The sequence below is a fragment of the Galeopterus variegatus genome, unplaced genomic scaffold, assembly GCF_000696425.1.
Source record: "Galeopterus variegatus unplaced genomic scaffold, G_variegatus-3.0.2 Scaffold2459, whole genome shotgun sequence".
NCBI classification, from domain to species: domain Eukaryota; kingdom Metazoa; phylum Chordata; class Mammalia; order Dermoptera; family Cynocephalidae; genus Galeopterus; species Galeopterus variegatus.
This window is the reverse complement of record NW_007728570.1, coordinates 194,798-216,486: the sequence shown is the minus strand read 5'-3', so window position 1 is coordinate 216,486 and position 21,689 is coordinate 194,798. Positions and strand designations below refer to the sequence as shown.

At 33.3% G+C, this 21,689-nt stretch overlaps 1 protein-coding gene across 1 annotated transcript in view; it reads right to left on the bottom strand.

Moving 5' to 3' along the window:
* Window positions 1–11,336: 11,336 nt before the first annotated feature.
* The window catches only part of PDS5B (PDS5, regulator of cohesion maintenance, homolog B (S. cerevisiae)), a 130,205-nt gene continuing 119,852 nt past the window's right edge, over window positions 11,337–21,689 (bottom strand). The window contains exons 31-34 of the mRNA XM_008581785.1: window positions 18,868–19,307; window positions 18,667–18,774; window positions 15,998–16,136; window positions 11,337–14,109 (exon numbers count right to left, since the gene is read on the bottom strand). Coding sequence (XP_008580007.1) covers window positions 14,074–14,109; window positions 15,998–16,136; window positions 18,667–18,774; window positions 18,868–19,307 — 723 coding nt within the window. The 3' untranslated portion in view covers window positions 11,337–14,073. The remainder of the gene's footprint in view (window positions 14,110–15,997; window positions 16,137–18,666; window positions 18,775–18,867; window positions 19,308–21,689) is intronic.

Below are 21,689 nucleotides of genomic sequence, written 5' to 3'. Positions count from 1 at the left end.
AAAAAAAAAAAAAGCTAAGTAAGGCTCAAACACGATAAGATAATGGATTAAGTACAGGTTTGTAAAACTTTCATCCGCCAAACAAACAAAATGGGTAAAAATATAACGTAAGTGCTGGAATCAGGGAGGGATTCCACTGGACCCAGACAGAAGATTGCTTACTGGCAACTACCCTCCTCATAAATGACAGAAGATAATATAAATACACACCCACTCTAAATAAATCCACAGTCATAAGAAAAAGAAGTGTAGAAATCTTGACAAATTCTGGAAAGAAGAGCAAACCTTCAGAAAGAATTATGGCCCAAAACATATGCTGGAAAAAAGTGTTGCCAGGGTAGGGTTGAGATGTGGAAGACAGCTGGCTCTAAAAGCTCTAAAAATCTAACAGGAGTTCCAGAGGCAGAACACAGAAAATGGAGGAAAAGAAATAAATAATAAAGATAGCTATACACTGTTTTCAAATCTGATGTAAAACAAAATGACACCAAAAAGTTGGGAAAAAGGAATGTCAAATAGTAATAAAAAAGGTAGCAAGATTAAGATCAAACAGAATTCAATCAAAATGAGTTAAAGGGAAAAAAACAGATATTTCATATTGTTGAAATAGCACAGTCCCTCAAGAATACTTATCAGTCACAGAACTCCTAACATCACATCTATGAAATATGTAAAGTAAAAACAGACAGAAATACGAAGAGAAATAGACATACAATTTTTATGGGAAGCATTAATAGAACTCTCTCTGCTAAACCAGAAAGTTTGATAGACAACAATAAAAACAGGACATAAAAATTTAAATAACCCAATAAACAAACTCAATCTAAAACACAGATACATACACACAAATTGATATCCAAGACACTGTGAATAAACCTTCTTTTCAGACTCATATGAAAACACACAGAAAAATTTCTCAATACAGACCAAGAAGCAAAACCATACAAGTTACACTCTTGGCCCAAAATTTAGCTATACTAGAAGTTAATAACGAAAGGATAACAAAATAAAAAACACCCCCCTCCCTATCCAAAAAATTTTTAAGTCCTTTCGGAGAAAAAAAGAACCACACTGAAGAATCAAAACTAAAATCACAACGTATTTAGAAATGAGTAACAAGGGAAATACTACAAAACAAAACTTGTGTTATACAATCAAGCACTCCTTGGAAGAGGAATGCATATATTAGAAAACAAAAAAGACGAAACATAAGTGAACTAAACATACAACCCAAGTGACTAAAAGAACAAATAATAAATTCAAATAAAGTTGAAAGAAGGAATGAAGATCATTGAAGAAATTACAGAAATAACAAATGCTCAATCAGTAAAACCAAAAAAGCTGCTTTGTGGAGAATTTCAATGAATGCCAGTGATTAAAAAAAAGAAAAGGCTGGCAAAAAAAATTAGACTCAAGGGCCGGCCCGGTGGCGCACTGCTATAGTGCGCCGCTTGGGAGTGCAGCAGCGCTCCCACCGAGGGTTCGGATCCCACATACAGACCGGCCGCTCACTGGCTGAGCGAGGTGCGGGCGCAACACCGAGGGTTGCGATCCCGTTGCCGGTCACGAAAAAAGACAAAAAGGAAAAAAAAAATTAGACTCAAGAAAAAAATACGTAGAGATGCTGCAAAAATTTACAAAATAAGACAGCCTATGTAAAAATTTTCTTAGATTTTCAAACCAAGAAATGCACGTTTACCAAGGAAAACACGAGTTGCCAAAATCAAATCAGAAAGAAATTTAAAAACTTGGGTTAATAAAACATAACAGAAGCTGAGAATAAAACCTTCAGCTCCTAAAAAAACTATTAGATTCCAAAAGAGTCACCCAGTTTTTAGTTAAGATAATGGGTAGACTGTGCTAGTGTTCCTATCAACCAACAAGAAACAATTAGAAAAGTAATTTTTAAAAAAGATACATTTTGCAAGACTGTTAAGGAAATTGTAAAACTTTATGGACAGAAAAGGAAGATATAGATAGATACATATGAACAGACCAGCCAACTGGCTATATTCATAAATGGGAAGATTCAATATCAAAGATGGCCACTCTTCCCAAATACATTTTTAAAATTCGATGTGGTTACAATAAAAATCCTAAAGATTTTTTTCCCAGAATCTGGCAACCTGATTTTAAAATTCATGTGCAAGTATAAAAGACGAGAATAGCCGAGACAATTTTGAAGAGTACTAATAAAGGAGATGACTTACTATCAAACTATCATAATTAAAACATACTGGTTGCAAGGGTACATACTAAGCTAATAGAAAAAGGAGCCTAGAAAAGACTCCAATATATAAAGGCACTCAGTATATGACAGATGTGGCATTATAAGTTAAAGGAGAAAGAATAAACTATTAAATAATAGCACCAAGGTGAATGGCTATGCACTTGAAAAGATAAAATAAGATCCCTAGCCAACATACACAAAATTAATTTCAAATTAATACAAGTCTGAAACTGAAGAGCAAACAGGAGCTCTTATATACCACTGGTGGAAGCATAAAGTTACACAACTATTTTAAAAAGCAATTTGGCAATACCTAGAAAGGAGAACACCCTTATTCACCAAATTCAATATTACCATTCAGAATAATTGTTTATGAGACAAGAAAAATGTTTACTTTGGCACTGTTTGTAATAGTGGAAATGAAAATAATCTGATTATCAACAAGAACAATGATTAACTGTGGTATAAAAATGGATTTACTGTTGTATATTCTAACAATTGAATGCTTTAGCAATTAAAATAAATTACAGTATTTAATCAAATCTAAGATGACATCAATTTTAAGATGTGCCATTATTTTCTCATTAAGAAAGAAAATGCCGCCAATTTTTAGACACCACAGATTTAGGCAGCATCCCAATTTCCAAGATGTTATACTGTGAAAAAACATAAATCAACATGGCTATACGAGTACCTCCCTCCCCCCCAGCCCAGCCCCCCAGGGCTAGCTGGTACAGGGTTGAACCCTGGATCTTGGTATTATCAGCACCATTCTCTAACAAAATGAGCTAATCAGCCAGCCTTCAAGTATCTTAAAGACACAGAGTTGGGTAAAAAATAGATTTTACGATGATAGAAACTTCTGTGACACACAAAATTACGAAATGTTTATTCTTCAAACACAATAAAGAAACACAGCTTGCTAAAGATTCCTGAGAGATTTCTCTGCTCAGAGAGTGGGGAGGGAGAACAAGTGTGCATGTGTACATGTATGTGTGTGTGTTCTGAGGAGGGGAGTTAGTATGAACTAAAATAAACGTGGCAAAGTGTTAACATCTTGTATACTCGGGGAATGAGATCACGAATGTCTATTATTTCCTGGATGTCTGAAATATTTTTTTACTTGAAAACTTTTCAAATAAAATTTTTAAAATCACCAAGTACAATTTTAAAAGTGAGTTCTATCAAAATTTCAGATAGCAAATAATTCCTACTCTATACAAACTGTTTCACAGAAAAATACAGATAGCTTTCCAATTCATTCTAGAAGGTTAGCAAAATCCATTATACCAATACTAGAATACGGGAAGCATAACAAAGAAAATTATAAAGCAATCTCACTAATCAATACTGATATGAGAATATCAAGTAAAATGTTAGCACAATGAATCTAGTAGCATGTACAAGCTGGGTTAAACCTACCAAAACAAGGATGATTCTATACATGAACTCTATTAATATAATTCATTGCATTAATAATTATTTTTTTTAAAAAACTACCATGCAAAATGGAATTGAACACACATTCCAGATTTATTTTTTAATAACCCTGATTAGAAACAGAAACTTTCCTAAATTGGAAAAAGAATTTGATTTCTATTATTTAACAATTCTCTGGAGGACCGAACCAACACAATTAGACCAGAAAAACATTAGGTGTAAGTATCAAAACAATTAGAAATAATGCTGACAAAACTAATTGCAGGTAGTATTATCTAACAAATCCAACAGAATTAACTGAAAAACAATTAAAAATAAGAATTCAGCAAAGTGGCTGAAAACAAAATAGTACAGCACCCATGACCAATTAGAAAATAATGAAATGATAATAACATTGTAATAATAAAACCTATAAAGTATTTTTTAAAGGTGCAAAGCCTATTCTTATGAAGAAAGTAATAAAACTATTGAAAGGCCTTTAAAAAAAATTTATCTTATATCAAATCATAGTCCAGAGGGGGGAAGAGAGGAGAATCTATCTCAGCAGGAAGACTCAATATTAAAATGTTAAGATGTTGATGCTTTGCAAATTAATCTACACAATGTAGTGCCATTCCTATCAAGATATCAACAGGATTTTTTAAATCAATGACAACAACCTGATTTCTCTGAGTATGAGAAAATAACAGGTATAGCCAAGAATAACCAAGACATTTTAAAAATTAAGACTCAGGAAAAATTTTTGGACCAAATATAAAAACACATACAAAACTGGCAAATTAGATGCTAGTACAGCCACAGACAAAAAGATCAATGACGTAAGAGTTCCAAAACAGACCCAGGTATATAAAGATTTCTAGTTCGTGATACCCATGGCATTTCAAAACACAACCACATACAACATACAAAAGTAGTCCCCAAATGGATTAATTAATTTAATGGGGGGGGGGGAGACTGTAAGTATTAGAAAAAAACAGGAAAATTTTTTCAAAATATTGTAGTAAGCACAAAACCCAGAAGCCATAATGAAAAATACTGACAGGTTTGAGCTCATATAAACACTTTTGCATTATATGACAGAAGAAGGATAACTGACTAGGAAAATACTTCCACTCAATAAACAATAGACTAATACCAGAATATGTAAAGAGTTTATAGAAAGATGGTAAGCTCACTCTCACCATATATGCTATCCAAAAACTGATACATTTTTATAAGAAATAAAATGTTGCAGGTGTAGCTAAACCTATCCCCTCTGCCTCCCTTTTTATTCCAAGATAACAATGATAAAAAATCAACTAAGTAGAAAAATGGGCAAAGAATATGAACAATACACAGACTATAAAGAGATAATCAAGGGGCCAGCCCGGTGGCGCACTGTAGCAGTGGGGCGTGGCGACACTCCCGCCGAGGGTTCAGATCCCACTGCAACAATGTTTCATTTGTAATTGGAGACATGCAAATAAAGACAAAATAATTTTTTAGCCACTGCTTGACAAAAATTTAAAAACAGTATTAATTGGTGGATTTTTTGGAAAGGAATGTGGCAGAATATTTAAAAATTCAAAGGGACTCCACAACCCTCTACATATAAGTTGATTTCTTACAGGAAAAGTGGCACTTGAGCACAAAGACATATATACCGGGATGATCATTTCCTGTATTTTATGTAACAGTGAAAAACATAAATAACCCAAATACCCATCAGTATAACTGTGATTAAATAAATCATGGCATAGCTATACAATGGTTATTCTGCAGTTGTTAAAAAGGATGAAATAAATCCACATGCACTGAAAGGAACAGCTTTCCAAGAACATTAGACAAAAATGTAGACAGGTATAGCATGATCCCACTTATCTGAAAACAAAGATATATAGACATATATATGACTGAGAACATGAAACAATGAAAACCTGATCTAGTGAACTGAAGGTTGATTATCATATTTTACCCTTATCATCTATGCTGTTTTTACCTCCTTTTTGTGGGAAAGCATTTAGGGTATATTGGTGTACATTTTTAAGATAGAAAAAAAAAATTAACTGGCTGTGACTTAATGTGAATGCTGTTTGCTTATTTGAATAACTGAACTAACTATAGAACTCAGTTCTAACAATTTCTAGTTATAAACATTTGAGGCTTGAAAACAAGACAATTGCTTACTTGGGAGCTAAATTAAGCTAATATTTTTATATTACAGTTAGATCTAACTGGACTTGGGACTTATAGTCCCTTAACTATATTATACAACCTTCCAAAGCTGTTGTGTTAAATCATAATAGTTTCATATCTTTATGCTTTTGCTTTAAAAAGCTGTCAGTAGTTCCCTTAGCTAGCTTTGGAATTCAAGGTCCTTATATGATATTCTCCCAAATTACTTTTGCAAGGAAATTGCCCCACTACTCGACAACTCAAAAAAACTTCCTGCTTCAGCCAAGCTGGTCTCCTCCATTACCAAAAATATCTTGTATGCGCAGAACCTGAAATGTTCAGATACCATCTATAGGATGCTAACAGTATTCCCATCTCTCCCCTGATCTTTATATATAACTAGAGTTATCATGTTTACTATATACATAACTATAGTATCATGCCTATAGGCACCCTAGGGCTTAATGCAGATAATGAACACAATTAAAGCTCAACAATGTAAATTAGGTTAAATGAACAAAATTTATATTTTTATCCATCACTTCCCCAAGATCTTTCTGAAGTATTTTATAGAAAGATAGTTTTAGTTTAAGTAAATAGAAAGTAGTTTTAGTTTAAGTAAATTGTTTAAATTTTAATCCAAATCAAGAGTAAGTACTTTCAATAAATAGAAAGTAGTTTTAGTTTAAGTAAATTGTTTAAATTTTAATCCAAATCAAGAGTAAGTATTGGTTAAGACCATGGGCTCAGATTGGCTCCACTCTGTGACCTTTTGGGCAAGTCACCTAAAGTCTAGGTATCCTTATTTATAAAATGTTCACAATCAATGTTTCTTACAAGGTGGTTGTAAGATCATGGGAGATAATGTAGGTGAACAGGTATCAGAGTATCCAATAAAATGTGGCCAATATTAAGTTCATTCTCTTGACTAGATGCAATTTCTCAACACAATTTGAGAATTATCACTATTTCTTTCAGATTTATTAAACAAATGTTTATTTGATGATTGTTTGAGGTAGTACAGAAAGAGCATGGCTTTAGAGTAAAAAAAGATGTGATCAAATCTTCTTTCACTACTTTAAATATGAGGAATCTTGAGTAAACCACAATCTGTGACCCTCAGTTTTCTCATCTATTAAAGGGTATACCATCAACTACCACACAGCTATAGTAAGGATTATATGACAGAATAATATATGTAAAGCAAGCCTCTCCTGTATTTATCAATGAGTGCTATTCAAGCTTGTTGGTATGTTGCTGGAATCAAGTTTTTTATTAATAAATTCATATAGTCTATTATTATTCTCTGTTGCAGTATATGTGAAAGAACACAAACATATTTCTGAGTCCTATGCAGCGGTATCTTTATCGCACGAGAATTTAAATGTAAAAGTGACAATTTTAGGGCCGGCCCGGTGGCGCACTGGAGAGTGTGCCGCTTGGGAGCGCAGCGGCACTCCCGCCGAGGGTTCGGATCCCATGTGGAGACCGGTTCCCGCTCACTGGCTGAGCGCGGTGCGGGCGCAACACCGAGGGTTGCGATCCCATTGCTGGTCCCCGGTACGGGCGCGACACCGAGGGTGGCAATCCCGTTACCGGTCAGTAAAAAAAGACAAAAAGGAAAAAAAAAAAGTGACAATTTTATCAATTCACCTGAAAACCCCATTACCCCATCCCTGCAAACGGCAATCCCGTTACCGGTCAGTAAAAAAAAGACAAAAAGGAAAAAAAAAAGTGACAATTTTATCAATTCACCTGAAAACCCCATTACCCCATCCCTGCAAACTACTAAGTTCAAGTTACCATAAAAACAAATTTCTTAATAGTTACATGTTTTCAGACTTTGGAAATGCCAGATGTTGTGAAATGTGTACGTTTTTATTTTGGAAGCTGTCACCATCAATTTGAAAGACACAAAGAACTAGAATCTAATCATCTAAAGCTCCCAAAGATTATGCAAATACTAATAAATTACATGCTGAGACTCATGACAATTGACACCAAATGCTTTATCCTGGTGAATATGTCCCATGAACTCCCCATGTCAGTAAATGGCACCACCACTCAGTTTCTCACGCTCAATAGGAATGATCTTTGATTCATCTCCCTCACACCTCTATCTCCAATCCATCAGCAGCAAGAGCTGCTGACTACAACTTCAAAACATATCATGAATCCAACTACTTCTCACAGCTTCTGTCACTACCACTGTGTACTAAGTGACCAAATGGTCTAGATTACTGTCATACCTCAATAAAATTGAGTTTCTGCTCTCACACTCCACACAGCAGCCAGGATAATATTTTTAAAAATTTAAACAACAACAAAAAAAAACCTTGTCTCTTGCCTCCTCAAAGCCCTTTGAACAAAACTCCCAAGAGATATACAGGTGTGATCTGGCTCTTTGCTAGCTCCTGACCATCCTTCCTACCCATTTATCTTTTGCTCACTTCAACTCCTGAAACACTTCTAGAAATACCCAATGCACAATGCTCATTCCTGCCTAAGGGCTTTTGAATTTACTCTTCCCTCTTCCTGGAATACTCTTCTCCCAGTTATTCATATGGCCAATCCATCACTTAACTGAGGTCCACGCTCAGATGTCGCCTTCTCAAAGAAGTCTTCTTCAACCACACTATACAAAATAGCCTTCCTGCTGGGGTGCTGGGCTGGAAAACCTGAATGAAATCTCCTCTAGTATTGCTGTGCTAAAGGGAGAAACCTGTCACATCATGCAGGTCTTACTCTCAAGACATTTGAAACAAGTGGACTGAGTCTAACTAAAGCTGCAATTCAGGCCCAACTTCATAGATTGAGGTGATCAATCTCTATAATGCCTTAAAAAAAAAAAAAAAAAAAGGCCAGTACTCTCTGAGGGAAAATCACATCAACCTCAATCCTTTAGTTCTTTTATACACAATGTCCTGCATTAAAGAAAAAAGTTACAAGACCTATAAAGAGGAAGAAAAAAATATGACCAGGAAAACTGATAAATATTCAAGAGAAAAAAGAATTAGACAAAAGAATAAAACCCATAGATGATTCAGATGATGGAGTGAGCTGGCAAAGATTGAACTACATAACTATGTTAAAGAAAAAGAGAAAAAGATGAATAGAAAGATAGACTTTTAACAGAGAACTGAAATCTATAAAATATTATTACCTGAACATTCTCGAACTAAAAAAATGTATTTGAAATTATATGAGTTAAACAGTAGACTGGACATGGCAAAGAAAGAATTGATAAATACAGAGATGGGTCAATAGAAAATATCAAAAATGAAGCACAGAGAGAAAAAAAAAGTAAAAATAACACAAAGAAATTAAAAGGTACATGGGACACAAAGAGTCTAACATATTTATAACTGGAGTGTCAGAAAGAGAACAGATAATTAAACAGAAGTAATATGTGACAAAATAATGGCCAAGAATTTTTCAAAACTGATGGATGACATCAACCCACAGACTCAAGAGGTCAGCAAATACTAAGCAGGATAAATAAAATGAAAACCATACCTAGGCACATCATAGTCAAACTGCTCAAAACATATAAGATACAGAGAAAATACTAAAAGCAATTAAAAAAAGACCCATTACCTACAAAGAATAAAAAGATTTCTGGTTGACTTCTCAAAAGAGAAGACAAAAACTAGAAGATAATGAAATGTTAACTTTTAAAGTGCCAAATAAATAAAACTGCCAATTTAGGATTCTGTATCCAACAAAAGTACCCTTCAAAATGAAGGTACAGGAAAGATCTTTCAAACATACACAAGCTGCCTGAGTTAACTGCCAGCAGACCCACAAGACAAGCAATAATTTTAAAAGGTCTTCAGGCTGAAGAAAAATAAAGATGGAAGTAGAAAATGATCAAAAGTAAATAAATAAAGGAAGAAAGAGCAAAGGAAAAAAATGTATGAATAAACATGAAAGAACACTGACTATTTAAAGCAACAATATTGTAGCATTTATAACCAAAAAATATACCACTATAGCACAAAGAATAGACACAGCAAATAGAGTTGGGTTGTTTTAAAATTTTTGCATTGTTCTGAAAGTAATAAAAGCATTAATACAAACAGACTGTAATAAGTCAAACATAGATACTGTAATCTATAGGGTAACCACCCACTAATATAATCAGATATAGCTAAAAAGCTAACAAGAGATAGAATAGTAAGAAGTACTTTACTGAGCCAAAAGAATGTAAGAAAAAGAGAAAGTCAAGAAATAAAGGAGATATTAGCAAAAAAAAAAAAAAAAAGAGTGCAAGATGGTAGACTTAAAACCAAATATTACCAGTAACTACACTAAAGGACAAAGACTCTCAGATTAGATAACATAATAAGATCCAAGTATAAAGTGTTCACATAAAATACACTTTAAACATAAGGACACAAATAGGTTGAAAATTAAAAGAACAGAAAAAGTTTTATCACGCGAAAGATAGCTAAAACAAAACTGGTACGGATATATTAATATCAGGCAAAGTAGCCATGAAGTATTCATACAGTGCCAAGTGACATTTTATAATTATAAAAGTGTCACTTCATCATGAAGATATAACAATCGTAAGCTTTATGCACCAAATAACAAATCTTCAAAGTACATAAAATAGCTTCTCCCCCAATCACTTTTACTCTCTATCCTGCTTTCCCGTTTTTTATTCAGCCAAGTGACATTTTATAATTATAAAAGTGTCACTTCATCATGAAGATATAACAATCGTAAGCTTTATGCACCAAATAACAAATCTTCAAAGTCCATAAAATAGCTTCTCCCCCAATCACTTTTACTCTCTATCCTGCTTTCCCGTTTTTTATTCACTGTATTTTTCACAATCAGACATCATATATTTAATTACTTTTTCCTTATTTGCCCACCCCAACACAATGTAAGTGCCACAAGGGCAGGGACTTCGTCTATCTTGATCATACTTGCTCCTCCATAAACTTGAGTAAACTTTTTTAGTGCCTGGCACATAGTAGGCACTCCATAAATGTTTGCTGAACAAATTAATAAAACTGCCACTAGTAATTTATTTTCTTAGTGCTTATTTTTAAAGTTATATTATATCATACATTTATTTTCTTCAGTTACGCAATTCTTTAATTTAAATAACACTTAGTAAATCTCTGTCAACCAAGATTTTGCATGAGAAGTTTAAACAAAATGTTTGGAAAATGTTACTGGGAAATATATTTCCTCTTCATGAAACAAAGGCTCTAAAATAAAATCATCAAAATGTGCCTTTATCCATTTAGTACTTAAATACATATATTGATTCACATAAATAAAGTAATACAATTATATTAGCTTTCATGCTTATTCAGCTACACAGAAAATCCAAAAATGTGCTGAAAATTGGCTATCTATCTGAATACCAATTATTCATAATGGTGACATAATACTATGTGGTAGCAGAGATATGCCTAATTTAAACAAATTCTTAAATTCCTGACATTCTTCCAAGTGGGCAAAAGAAAATCTTAAAAATCAAACTTACAAGTTGTAAGGAGATATAGAAAGTAATTTAACCTTTAATACCTGGAACAAGTTTTACAGCCACATTTGTAATTTACATATACAGTGGAGATCACTGAAAAAGCTTCCTGTTGCACTGCAGCAAAAAATTTTATTATAATGTAGATTAAACGGATTTGCTACAGAGTGCAGCAAGATCACCTCACTGAGGAATCATAAGATTTTCATAATGGAACTTGTTACAGTGAGTTAAATATTTTCTTATGGTTATACAGTACATATTTTCAAAATGAACATTATCACTGAAGAATTTGCTAACAATTGTTAGCAATTAATGTTTTATACATACTTAATTTTATTGTAGTTAAAGTATGTGGCTCTCCAAATGTTAGTACATGAAATGTTAAGTTTAAACATAATAGTAAGATAATCCCCTAAAATGTAGACTTAGGACATCAAAACTATGATCATTATTGCACCTATTTTTCTACAGAAAAAAATGAAAAATTTACATCATAATCCTCCCAAAAAGTGAACAGACAGGTTATAAAATTACAGATTCATTGGCATTAAACATAAAGTCTACAATAAACATTTTTTGTGAACTGATGTACAGCATTAATGTGCAATGAAATTTGGTTAGCTATGATCATGCAAATAAAAATCCTCCACAGTCATTTTTTCATATGTTTTATAAAATGGTCTTAAAGATATACTTCCATAACATTTCCGGTGCAATTTAGTCAACGACAAAAAAAATACAAAGCTATCCCTTATTCTTTACGTTATAGATTTTAAACATGCCTTTGTACTGCTGAAACAGAAATAGCGTGTTTGGGAGAACTGAACTAATGAAACATTTAAAAACCAATGTATCTTGATCCAACATTAGCTGCCTTCATATATAGCAGCCTCTCATAATCACTGACGTCAATATTGTTGTAAATGAAGAATGGTTAAATATTGAGAGATTAAGATACAATTCAAAACAATTTTTAAAAAATAAAAGTCCATTTCACAAACATGAAGAAATCTTAAAAAGGAAAATAATCACGTCAATTGTGATATACATTGGAAAATAGTAAAATGTCATTTTCCAAAATAGCTTCTTCATTATATCTCCATCTATTATAACCAATCTTGGAAATATATCTTAAACATAATGGTGTATTATATGAAAAGGCTCCATTATTCAAATGTGATAAATTTAATAAGTTAGAATATGATTCTCTTTTCCTGTGTTTACAACCTTGAAAAAAATGAAAGAACAGCACCTGAAATACTAAAATGAACTTAGGTAAGCATTAAGTAGTAAAATCCATATGTTTTGGTTCAAAATACAACTTATACAACTGTATAAAGGATACTGCCTTAAGTAATTTGTTTCTATATTTTGCAGGTTACAATGAAGAAAAAAAAAGAGATCTGCTCCAAATCCAAATAAATTTCCACTTCTCACAATCTGGACAGAGTGGAATTTCATTCAAAGTTCATAAGATTGTGATACCTACGGTAGCAGATATAGTTGGATATATCACTTCCACCCTGCCCCTCCCCCAAAAAACAATTTTTTGGTGCCAAAATAAAGTACAATAATAAACTCTTGATGAAAAACTATGTTATGGGGCAATCTATCATATACTATGGCTAAATATGAATTTACAGAAAAAAGCACATCCCATTTTCAGCACTTTTTTTCATAAACATGCAACTCACTATAAAATACAAAACACTTGGCTTTCAAGAACAGCATTATAAAGACACACTGCATCAATAAAATTTTTTTCTGATTAACTTTACACTGTTACAGAGAACTGGAACTCTTCTAATGTGTACATATCAGATTTTATATTATAGTGTAATAATTTGCATTTTCTGAACATAATGTTCAAGAGGAAATATCTATACACAATAACATTCTAAACTATTAAAAACTCATTCAAATTACAGAATTTTATTGATACAGTAGATTAATAAAAACTGAAAAGGGATGATAAAATGGGATAAAGAATTCAGTACATTATTTTATAACACACTCTTTAAAATCAAAATATTTTAAATGTCTTTCTTCTTAAAATTTTCATTGCCAGAAAATTCTGGGACCAATACTGAGGTGTAAAGTAATTAAACAAACCAGGACTATTTCACAATTTGTACGGTGTCCTCTCATCAGTTATTCTTGTGTAATGGCAAACAATTTAGCACCTCTGAATATTAAGGGTGCCCAGGAGTAAACACTAGGTAAGATACACAAAGGGAAGAGACCATTTAACTCTCCAACAAATAGTGACATAAAGAAAATGACACCAATTGTTGAAAAATTTTTTTCACAGTAATATTGCAGAGAATACAAATACAAACACTGACAGATAACTGCTTAAGATCTAGCCTAACAAACTCTTTCCAAATCAATAGATCCAATAAACAGTGGGGTACTGTCAGTTTAAAGCCGCAGATAAAAGCTATACAAGCACTTTAGAAGTCTGAAACATTAAAAAAAAAAAAAAAGATATTTACAAGTTTCTTCTTTAGTTTATGTCTACATAGCCATAGCATAGTACGCTTTCACAAGACTTCATAGTCAATGCTGTCATGCGTATGGCTAAACTGTATGACCACAAATAGATGGGGTCATCAAAGCAAGGTCCAACCGTCCACTCTTCAGCAGTCCCATTTTGTGCAGCAAAGGCTTTATTTAGCCTCAAGCTTGACAAAATTAATCTTTTTCCAAAGCTTCCGCACAGAAAGTTACAAATTACATTTGTTCATCGCCTTTCCCTTTTAGAACTTCGCCGCCGTACCTTAAAAGAAAAGTCACCACATGCTTAATTAAAATTGGTACACATTTATAAAACACAAAAGTAATTATTATTTTTTAACCAATTTTTATTCTCACTTGTTCCTGATTTTCTTCCTTTTCCTTTCCCTGAAACCTTTCTTCTTTTAACTTATGCCTTGGCATTATGTATTTACACCTTTACGTTTGAAGCCTTACATGCCCATAAATAGCCTTTCCCAGAACAGCAAAAGAGACATTTTACTTTTCTATTCAATCATTTTAAAGAGAAATGAAAACAAGTCAATTCCATAGCAAAAACAAAAAATAAACCAAAAACAACAACAGAAAAAACCCTATTGTAAATGGATTAATCATCTTTCCACTTATGTTTCTGTGGTAAAAGAAAACTGATACTTATGAACTTACACTTATAGCTGTTTTTCTGGGAAAACAGTTACTGAGTTTGTATCTTCAGAACTATCAAATATACATAAATAAGCTGAAATTCAAACATATTACCATTTACTGGCAAGCACTAAGGAAAGCATATGACCTTACTTCAAAAAAGGTCAGTATTAACAACAGAAATATAAAAGGAATAGGGTTTTAATTTAATTTACTGTGTAGTTTTTATTTGATGAAGATATAAAAAAAAATCACTATGGACTCTTCAACCTTACTTTATCTTACTTTTATATTCCCCTAAAACCCTTTAAGAAACAAGCCAAACTAGTTTGAGACCACAATTCAGCATATTTTTCTATGATCTTGACCCACCATTCACACAAATGAATCCTGGTGCAGAGGGGAGTGCTGATTACATTAAATAGGACAGAGCAGCAGAGACCAATTCTGGGAACTGATGTTAGAACTCAGGTTTCTCAAAGATAGCTGGCTGAGCCAATCTAAAGAGTCAGTATTAGTACATGAAGAGAACAGCTCTTACTTAAACGTGTTCATTATATTATTTTCATAGAGAAATATCTAAGGTATGTTTACTGGCAAAGCTATCTGTTACTTTAAAAAAAAAATTCTCTCAGGAAGCACCACATCCCTACTTTTGCAAAAGAAATATCTCTTACCAATTTTATGAATTCTAATTCAGTTTGTACTTCAATTTTCCAAAGGCTGACTTTAGTTCAAGAAATGACCTTATTCAGGGTCGGCCCGTGGCTCACTCGGGAGTGTGGTGCTGATAACACCAAGGCCCCGGGTTCGGATCCCATATAGGGATGGCTGGTTCGCTCACTGGGTGAGCGTGGTGCTAACACCACCAGGTCAAGGGTTAAGATCCCCTTACCGGTCATCTTTTAAAAAAAAAAAAAAAGAAAGAAATGACCTTATTCTGTGTAACTGATTAACTTCCAGTTTCTATTGTGAAACTCAAACAGAAATATCAAACAGAAAGTTATGAAATATAAACAATAGTATACTTAATGGATACCAGTGCCCTAAAATCAAGGTACAACTTAAATACTTGAAGTGCCAATATTAGACTCTACTTGTAATTCTCTGTTTAGATATGACAGTTACACCTTCACTGTGCTACACCTATTACTCTCACTTGGTTTCAGGTTTCCATAAAAGATGTTTTCTCCATTATCCAAGCTGATAGATAAAACATTATAAATTAATGAAGAAAAATATATAAATACATTCATGTGCTGCATAACAATGTTTTGGTCAGTGACACTGCATTTGGTCAGTGACACTGCATATATGACAGTAGTTGCAGCAATAGGCTATACATATAGCCTACATGTGTAGAAGGCTGTGCCATGTAGGTTTAAGTACATATAATTGCACTCAGAATTGTAAGAAACAGCAAGTGCTAAATGGATATGACCAAATATTTACCAACTCTTTTTATATCCCATACCACCTCACATAACACTTTAATAAATACATACATTTAATGCAGAAACTTCCTCTTCCTCTGTTTCTTCCTGTGGAATATCATCATTGACAGGAGAGCTACCCTGAAACACATCTACTTCTTCGCTGGAATCATTTTCTTTAGTAGCTGCTTGTTTGGAGCGTCCTACACGGCTAGAGTAAAACACACGTAAAATAAAATGAACATTCCAATTTTAAGTAGTAGATTACCTCATAAGAAGAAATGCTTCAAATAATTCATGATTTCTCATATAAAAATTACTTCATGAGACGGGAAATTTTTTTTTATATTCTGAACCCTAAACCAGAGTTTAATCATAGGATCTTACATACAAAGATCTACCAAGTAACAAAAATAAATGTGACTGAGATCACATTATAAATGATTTTAAAAATTAACCCAAAGTTATTTTTCATCTTTCCCAACTCAGTAAAAAGGCATCTATATCCACTGAGCTGCTTGGAGCAGAAAGAATTCGAGCAGCTAATAGTACACCAATCTCTATCTGGCCCTATAGATTCTACTTATAGAGATCTCAAATCCATTCACTTCTCCCCTCCTCCACTGCTACTACCTAATTTAAACCATTACCATCTCTTATTCTTCTCTTTACAAAAGAATCTTTTAAAAATACAGGAATAGCTCCCCTGAACTAAGAATAATTTTGTAAACCTCAATAAAGCATACAGGGCCCTACGCATAGTCCTTGCCTCCTTGTCTGTTCTCATCTCTTTTCACTTCCCTATTCCCCACTACTACAATCCAGCAAATCTTTGCCTTTCTTCAGCTCTCTGAATTTGCCAAGATTTTTCCCACTTCAGAAACTTCAAACACATAGCATTCTCTCCACCTGTAATGTTCTTCTCCCTACTCTCTGCCTGTTTAATTCCTATATTCTCAAGTAATCAACTCATTGTCAGTTTCTAGAGAAAATTTCCCCAACTCCCCAGTCCTCCCACTACACTCTCTTATAGCACCCTAAATTATTCCCTCAGGGCTCATATCACAATTCATAATTCCATATTTGTATATGATTGTTTAATAACTATGCCCACTAGATAATAAGTCCCACAAGGACAAGAACCACGTTTGTTTTGTGCCATTATATTCCCTGGAACCTAGTACTCTCTGAAATATAGAAAGCATCAAAAATGTTAATAGCACCATTCAATCAAATGGATCCCTCCTTATGAATATTTATTTTTTTAAATTAGGAACACAGCTTATCACTTCTGTAAGCAATCCAAAGTAATGTTTAATTCATGGTCAAACCAGGTAATTTTTTTACTTGGTTCGGTTTTTCAGGATTAACAGAGGAAACTACGGGAATTACATGGAAAATAATGACAATCTTTTTTACTGCCACTAAGATCAGAACAAGAAAAACAGACAAATCATAACATATGCCATTATTTATACTAGCTCTAAAAAAGAGTTTCTCAGTGAAGGGAAGATAACAGGCTGCCAAGACAGAACACAGAATCTCCTTCCGTACAGACTTTTTAAAAGAAATATTTATTTAGTTTAGAACATTCATGGAAGGACTTGTATAATTTTAGGAGAAAATACAATAGTCATTTAAGCCCTTAATTTTATAATGCCCAAATACAAGCAAACTAAAGTTATGAGGTTGAAAGATATTTACCCCGTTATTTCCTTGTTACAAAATCGTGAGTATTTACTATTCATTAAGAATCCTTTGTTTAGAAATAGTGATTTTCCTTAGTTGAATCCAAACACATTTATAAAGCTGCCACAAAAATGTACTTACCTTTACTTTTAACCTGAGAGAAAAATTACATGGAAGAAGGCATGAAGTACTGGCTAGACACTCAGGGAACTTTTCCTCTTCCTGTGGACTACACAGGAACAGGAAAAACTCTAAGAGAAATGAATATTTAATCAAAGTGTGTTGGCAACTCTGAAAAGTCAACCCACTGATGTAATTATGTGACAGGATTACTCTCAGAAAAAGTGTACAGATATTCTGACTGATAAAAGTCATGCTAATCTATTTCCAGTTACATAACTGAGGAGAAAAAATACTACCAAATCTACAAATTACAGCATTTATGCTCTTGTCATTAATAGTTTGGGGTACAGATTTATTACTATACCTCTCTTATAAATTCATTTATGTGAACATCCAAAACCATCTATACGTAGATACAGATAAATTAATTAGATTAGAAAATAAACAAAACCAAGACATCAAAAACTTGAGATCGACATGTGATAATTAATTTCTATGGATTCAATATAAGAAAAATGATGCCTGTTAATTTCTTACTACAAGTTCAAACAATAAAAGCAGAAGTGTAAAACATTTTTTAAAAAAGGAAAAGTTGTGGGGAAACATGAAGAAAAATTGTAGTGTACAGATGAGGCAACCTGGTCAATTAAAAATACCATATCACCTTTTCAGATACCATAAAGTCTGTATAAAAAGTAATGAAGTATTTGGTTTCATTTATAAAGATTTGCCTAGATCTATAAAAATGTACAAATGTTGGTTAAGTGAGATATCAACCACCTAGGTAAGTTTATAAAAATTTATCTCACCTAGTGTAATGGAGCTAAATATATGGAATTCAAATACAGCAATATGTATGTTTACAAATTTATGAACTTTTGCAAAATAATTTGAAATTGGTTCGAAATTTAATATTATTTACAACTTACACATTTTTTTTTGGTTGTGATGGTGATGGCGTTTTTGATGGTCTTCCTCGTCCTTTCTGTGGTGTGGATTGTGTGGATTCAACTGCACTAGTTTCAGGAGATTCTGCTCTGCTTTGGGGAAGACCCAAATGTGGATAGCATCAAATTATGATTTATAATATAGTAACTAAACAGATGCAGTTTAGAGTTACACACACTTACCTCTGTTGTGCTCTCCTTGACGCTCGGTGCTGCTTGCTTTTTGACTTCTGTTCCATATTTCCACTTTGTCTTTCTTCTTCTTCCTCTTCCTCTGCTGCTGGAGGTCCAGGTTTTTTTTTGCTTCCTTTTTTAGAAGTTTTCATTGATTGCTCTTCTTTTGGTGTACCTCCACCAACAGGTTTTGGTGGTCGGCCTCTTTTACCCTTTTTGGGGGGACTATTCTGTTCATCCTCATTTTCCAATAAATCTTCTTTGAGCCTCTTTTCCTCAGACCATTGCTGTTCATCTGATTCTGAAGCTGTATGGCCTCTTTTCCGACCTCGCTGACTACCTTTAGGTTTCTGTTCCTGTACCAACTTAGTCAGGTCATCCATACCTAATTTTTCCTCTGGGTCTGTGACAGGTGTTTTTTTCCGGCCTCTAGGCTTCTCCAATTCAGACTGGGGGGAAAAATCCACGATTTTAAATATGAAATTGTTAGTATTTATATTTTGAAGAATGAAACAAAAAAATCTGTTATCCACTTTTGTCATAAACACATACCTAAAAAATTATACCATTCTTAAATACTTCAGAACCATAACTATTTACTTGCTTTTATTAATAGTTTTTTAATTAAGAAAAAATTCTCTAGGGAAAAAGTAAATTTTCATTCTTACTTTTAAAGCTAAAGAGCCTCAAAGGGAAACCTCTCAAAATCAATATTTTATTAAATTATAAATTTTAGGGAAGAGCTATTTCATGAAAATGAACATTATAAATTCAGTGCTTGATCCTAAAGGACAACTATATTAAAGCATGTTTTGATAGTCAATTTAAGTAATTCTAATTTTACCGCACAGTACATAATAAGACATAAAATATCAACCATGTTATATATCAGCTTACAACATCATAAAATAATGATTTTTATTTTATAAATGGAGGTTGCAAGACACAAGTTAAACATATTCATCATTCATTAAAAATTTCAGAAACACCTCTGAATCAGATACTGCTTCTTTCTAGGCATAGCTAACAACAAAAACAATAAAAAAATCAGTGGCTCAAATTTGATATAAAATCCTAGTCTATATTCAGAGAATTTTTGCATGAACCAGCAGATGGAGACTGAAGAAATTCTCCAAGGACCCAAGAATGAAATTATATGTACAAACACTTAAAATAAAAAGTGAATTTCCAGAAAGTCTGTATCAATTTACAATCTTAAAAATCAGTGAAAAGAAAACAACAAAAACTATCAGGTTACCTATAATTTTTTATATATTTAGTCATTGCATTTCCGTTTGGGAACAACCTAGTTATGTCCTCAGTAATATGTTTACTGAAATCTTAGTGGATTTTTTAATATCTATATTCTTCTACACTTACATGTATATCTAAATTTTATATCCTATTTGCTATAGATTAAACTGACCCCACCCCCAACCATATGTTGACACCCTAACCCATCATTGTGAAGATATTTGGAGATGGGAACTTTGGGAGATAATTTGGTTGAAATGAAGCCATGAGGGTGGGAGACCTCATGATGGGATTAGTGTTTTTATAAGAAGCACCAGAAAGCTCGTTCTTTCTTGTTCTCTTCCCTCTGCCATAGGAGGACACAGTGAGAAGGTAGCATATGCAAGCCAGGAAAAGAACCCTCATAAGAAACTGAATCTGCTGACACCTTGATTTTGGACTTCTAGCCTCCAGAACTGTGATAAAATAAATTTCTGTTGTTTAAGCCACCCAATCTGCGGTATTTTGTTATGGCAGACCTCGCTAAGATACTACTGCATCTTTTTTTAGGATAGGATATAAGTACCATGAGATTCTAAACTGTATTCTCCACCCCCACAGGATGAACACCCAATCATTTCAGAATCACTGATTTGTAACACTTCCTTTATTTTGTATTATGTTTCAAAAAATAAGAATGTTTCTGGACTATTACAACAGCAGCACAATATTTTACTAATTATAACCAAGTATGTTTGTGTCTAGTTGGGCTGATAATATCTTTATTGTTCTTTTTTTATATCCATTTATTCTTCCATATGTACTTGAAACAAAATCACACTGGAATTTTACAATTATATATTCATTTACAAAAAAACGGTCATGTTTTTTTATTCCTTTTTCCCCACACAGGAACATGACATGTCTTCTCTCTCTTCAAGTCTTCTATGTATCTGAGTTTTGTGATTTTCTCCACATAGATTCCAACTACTTCTTTTTAAGGTTATGTTTAGATCTATCTATCTATCTAGTTTGTTGCTGCAGTGGTTATTGTGATAAAGAAAATTCCCTTTCCCCCAAGTATATATCTGATATAAAGCAAAATTGCCAGAGGGAAGTTAGTTACATACATACATAGACATATGAGAGTACTTAAAAATTTTCATGGATTCGTATGATCTTTTAATTCTATTTTTCCATGAACTTTCTGAAGTACCCCTGTATATATGAATACCATGCTGCATTCATAGTTCTTCAATTGCTTCTCTAATTTTTCTAAGATTACAAAAATAACAATGAATTTATCTCTTCTCTTTCACTGTTATTCCTCTGATTTGTATTTCATGTCTTCCTGAATTGGTCCAAAATTCTAGAACAATTTTAAATAACAGTGATCACAGCTCGTTTTGCTCCTGATTTTTTTTGTCTTTTTTCCGTGTCCGGCAAAGGATCGCAACCCTCAGTGTCGCCCCCGTACCGGACCGGGACCGGCAACGGGATCGCAACCCTCGGTGTTGCCCCCGCGCCTCGCTCAGCCAGTGAGCGGGAACCGGTCTGTATGTGGGATCCGAACCCTCGGCGGGAGCGCTGCCGCGCTT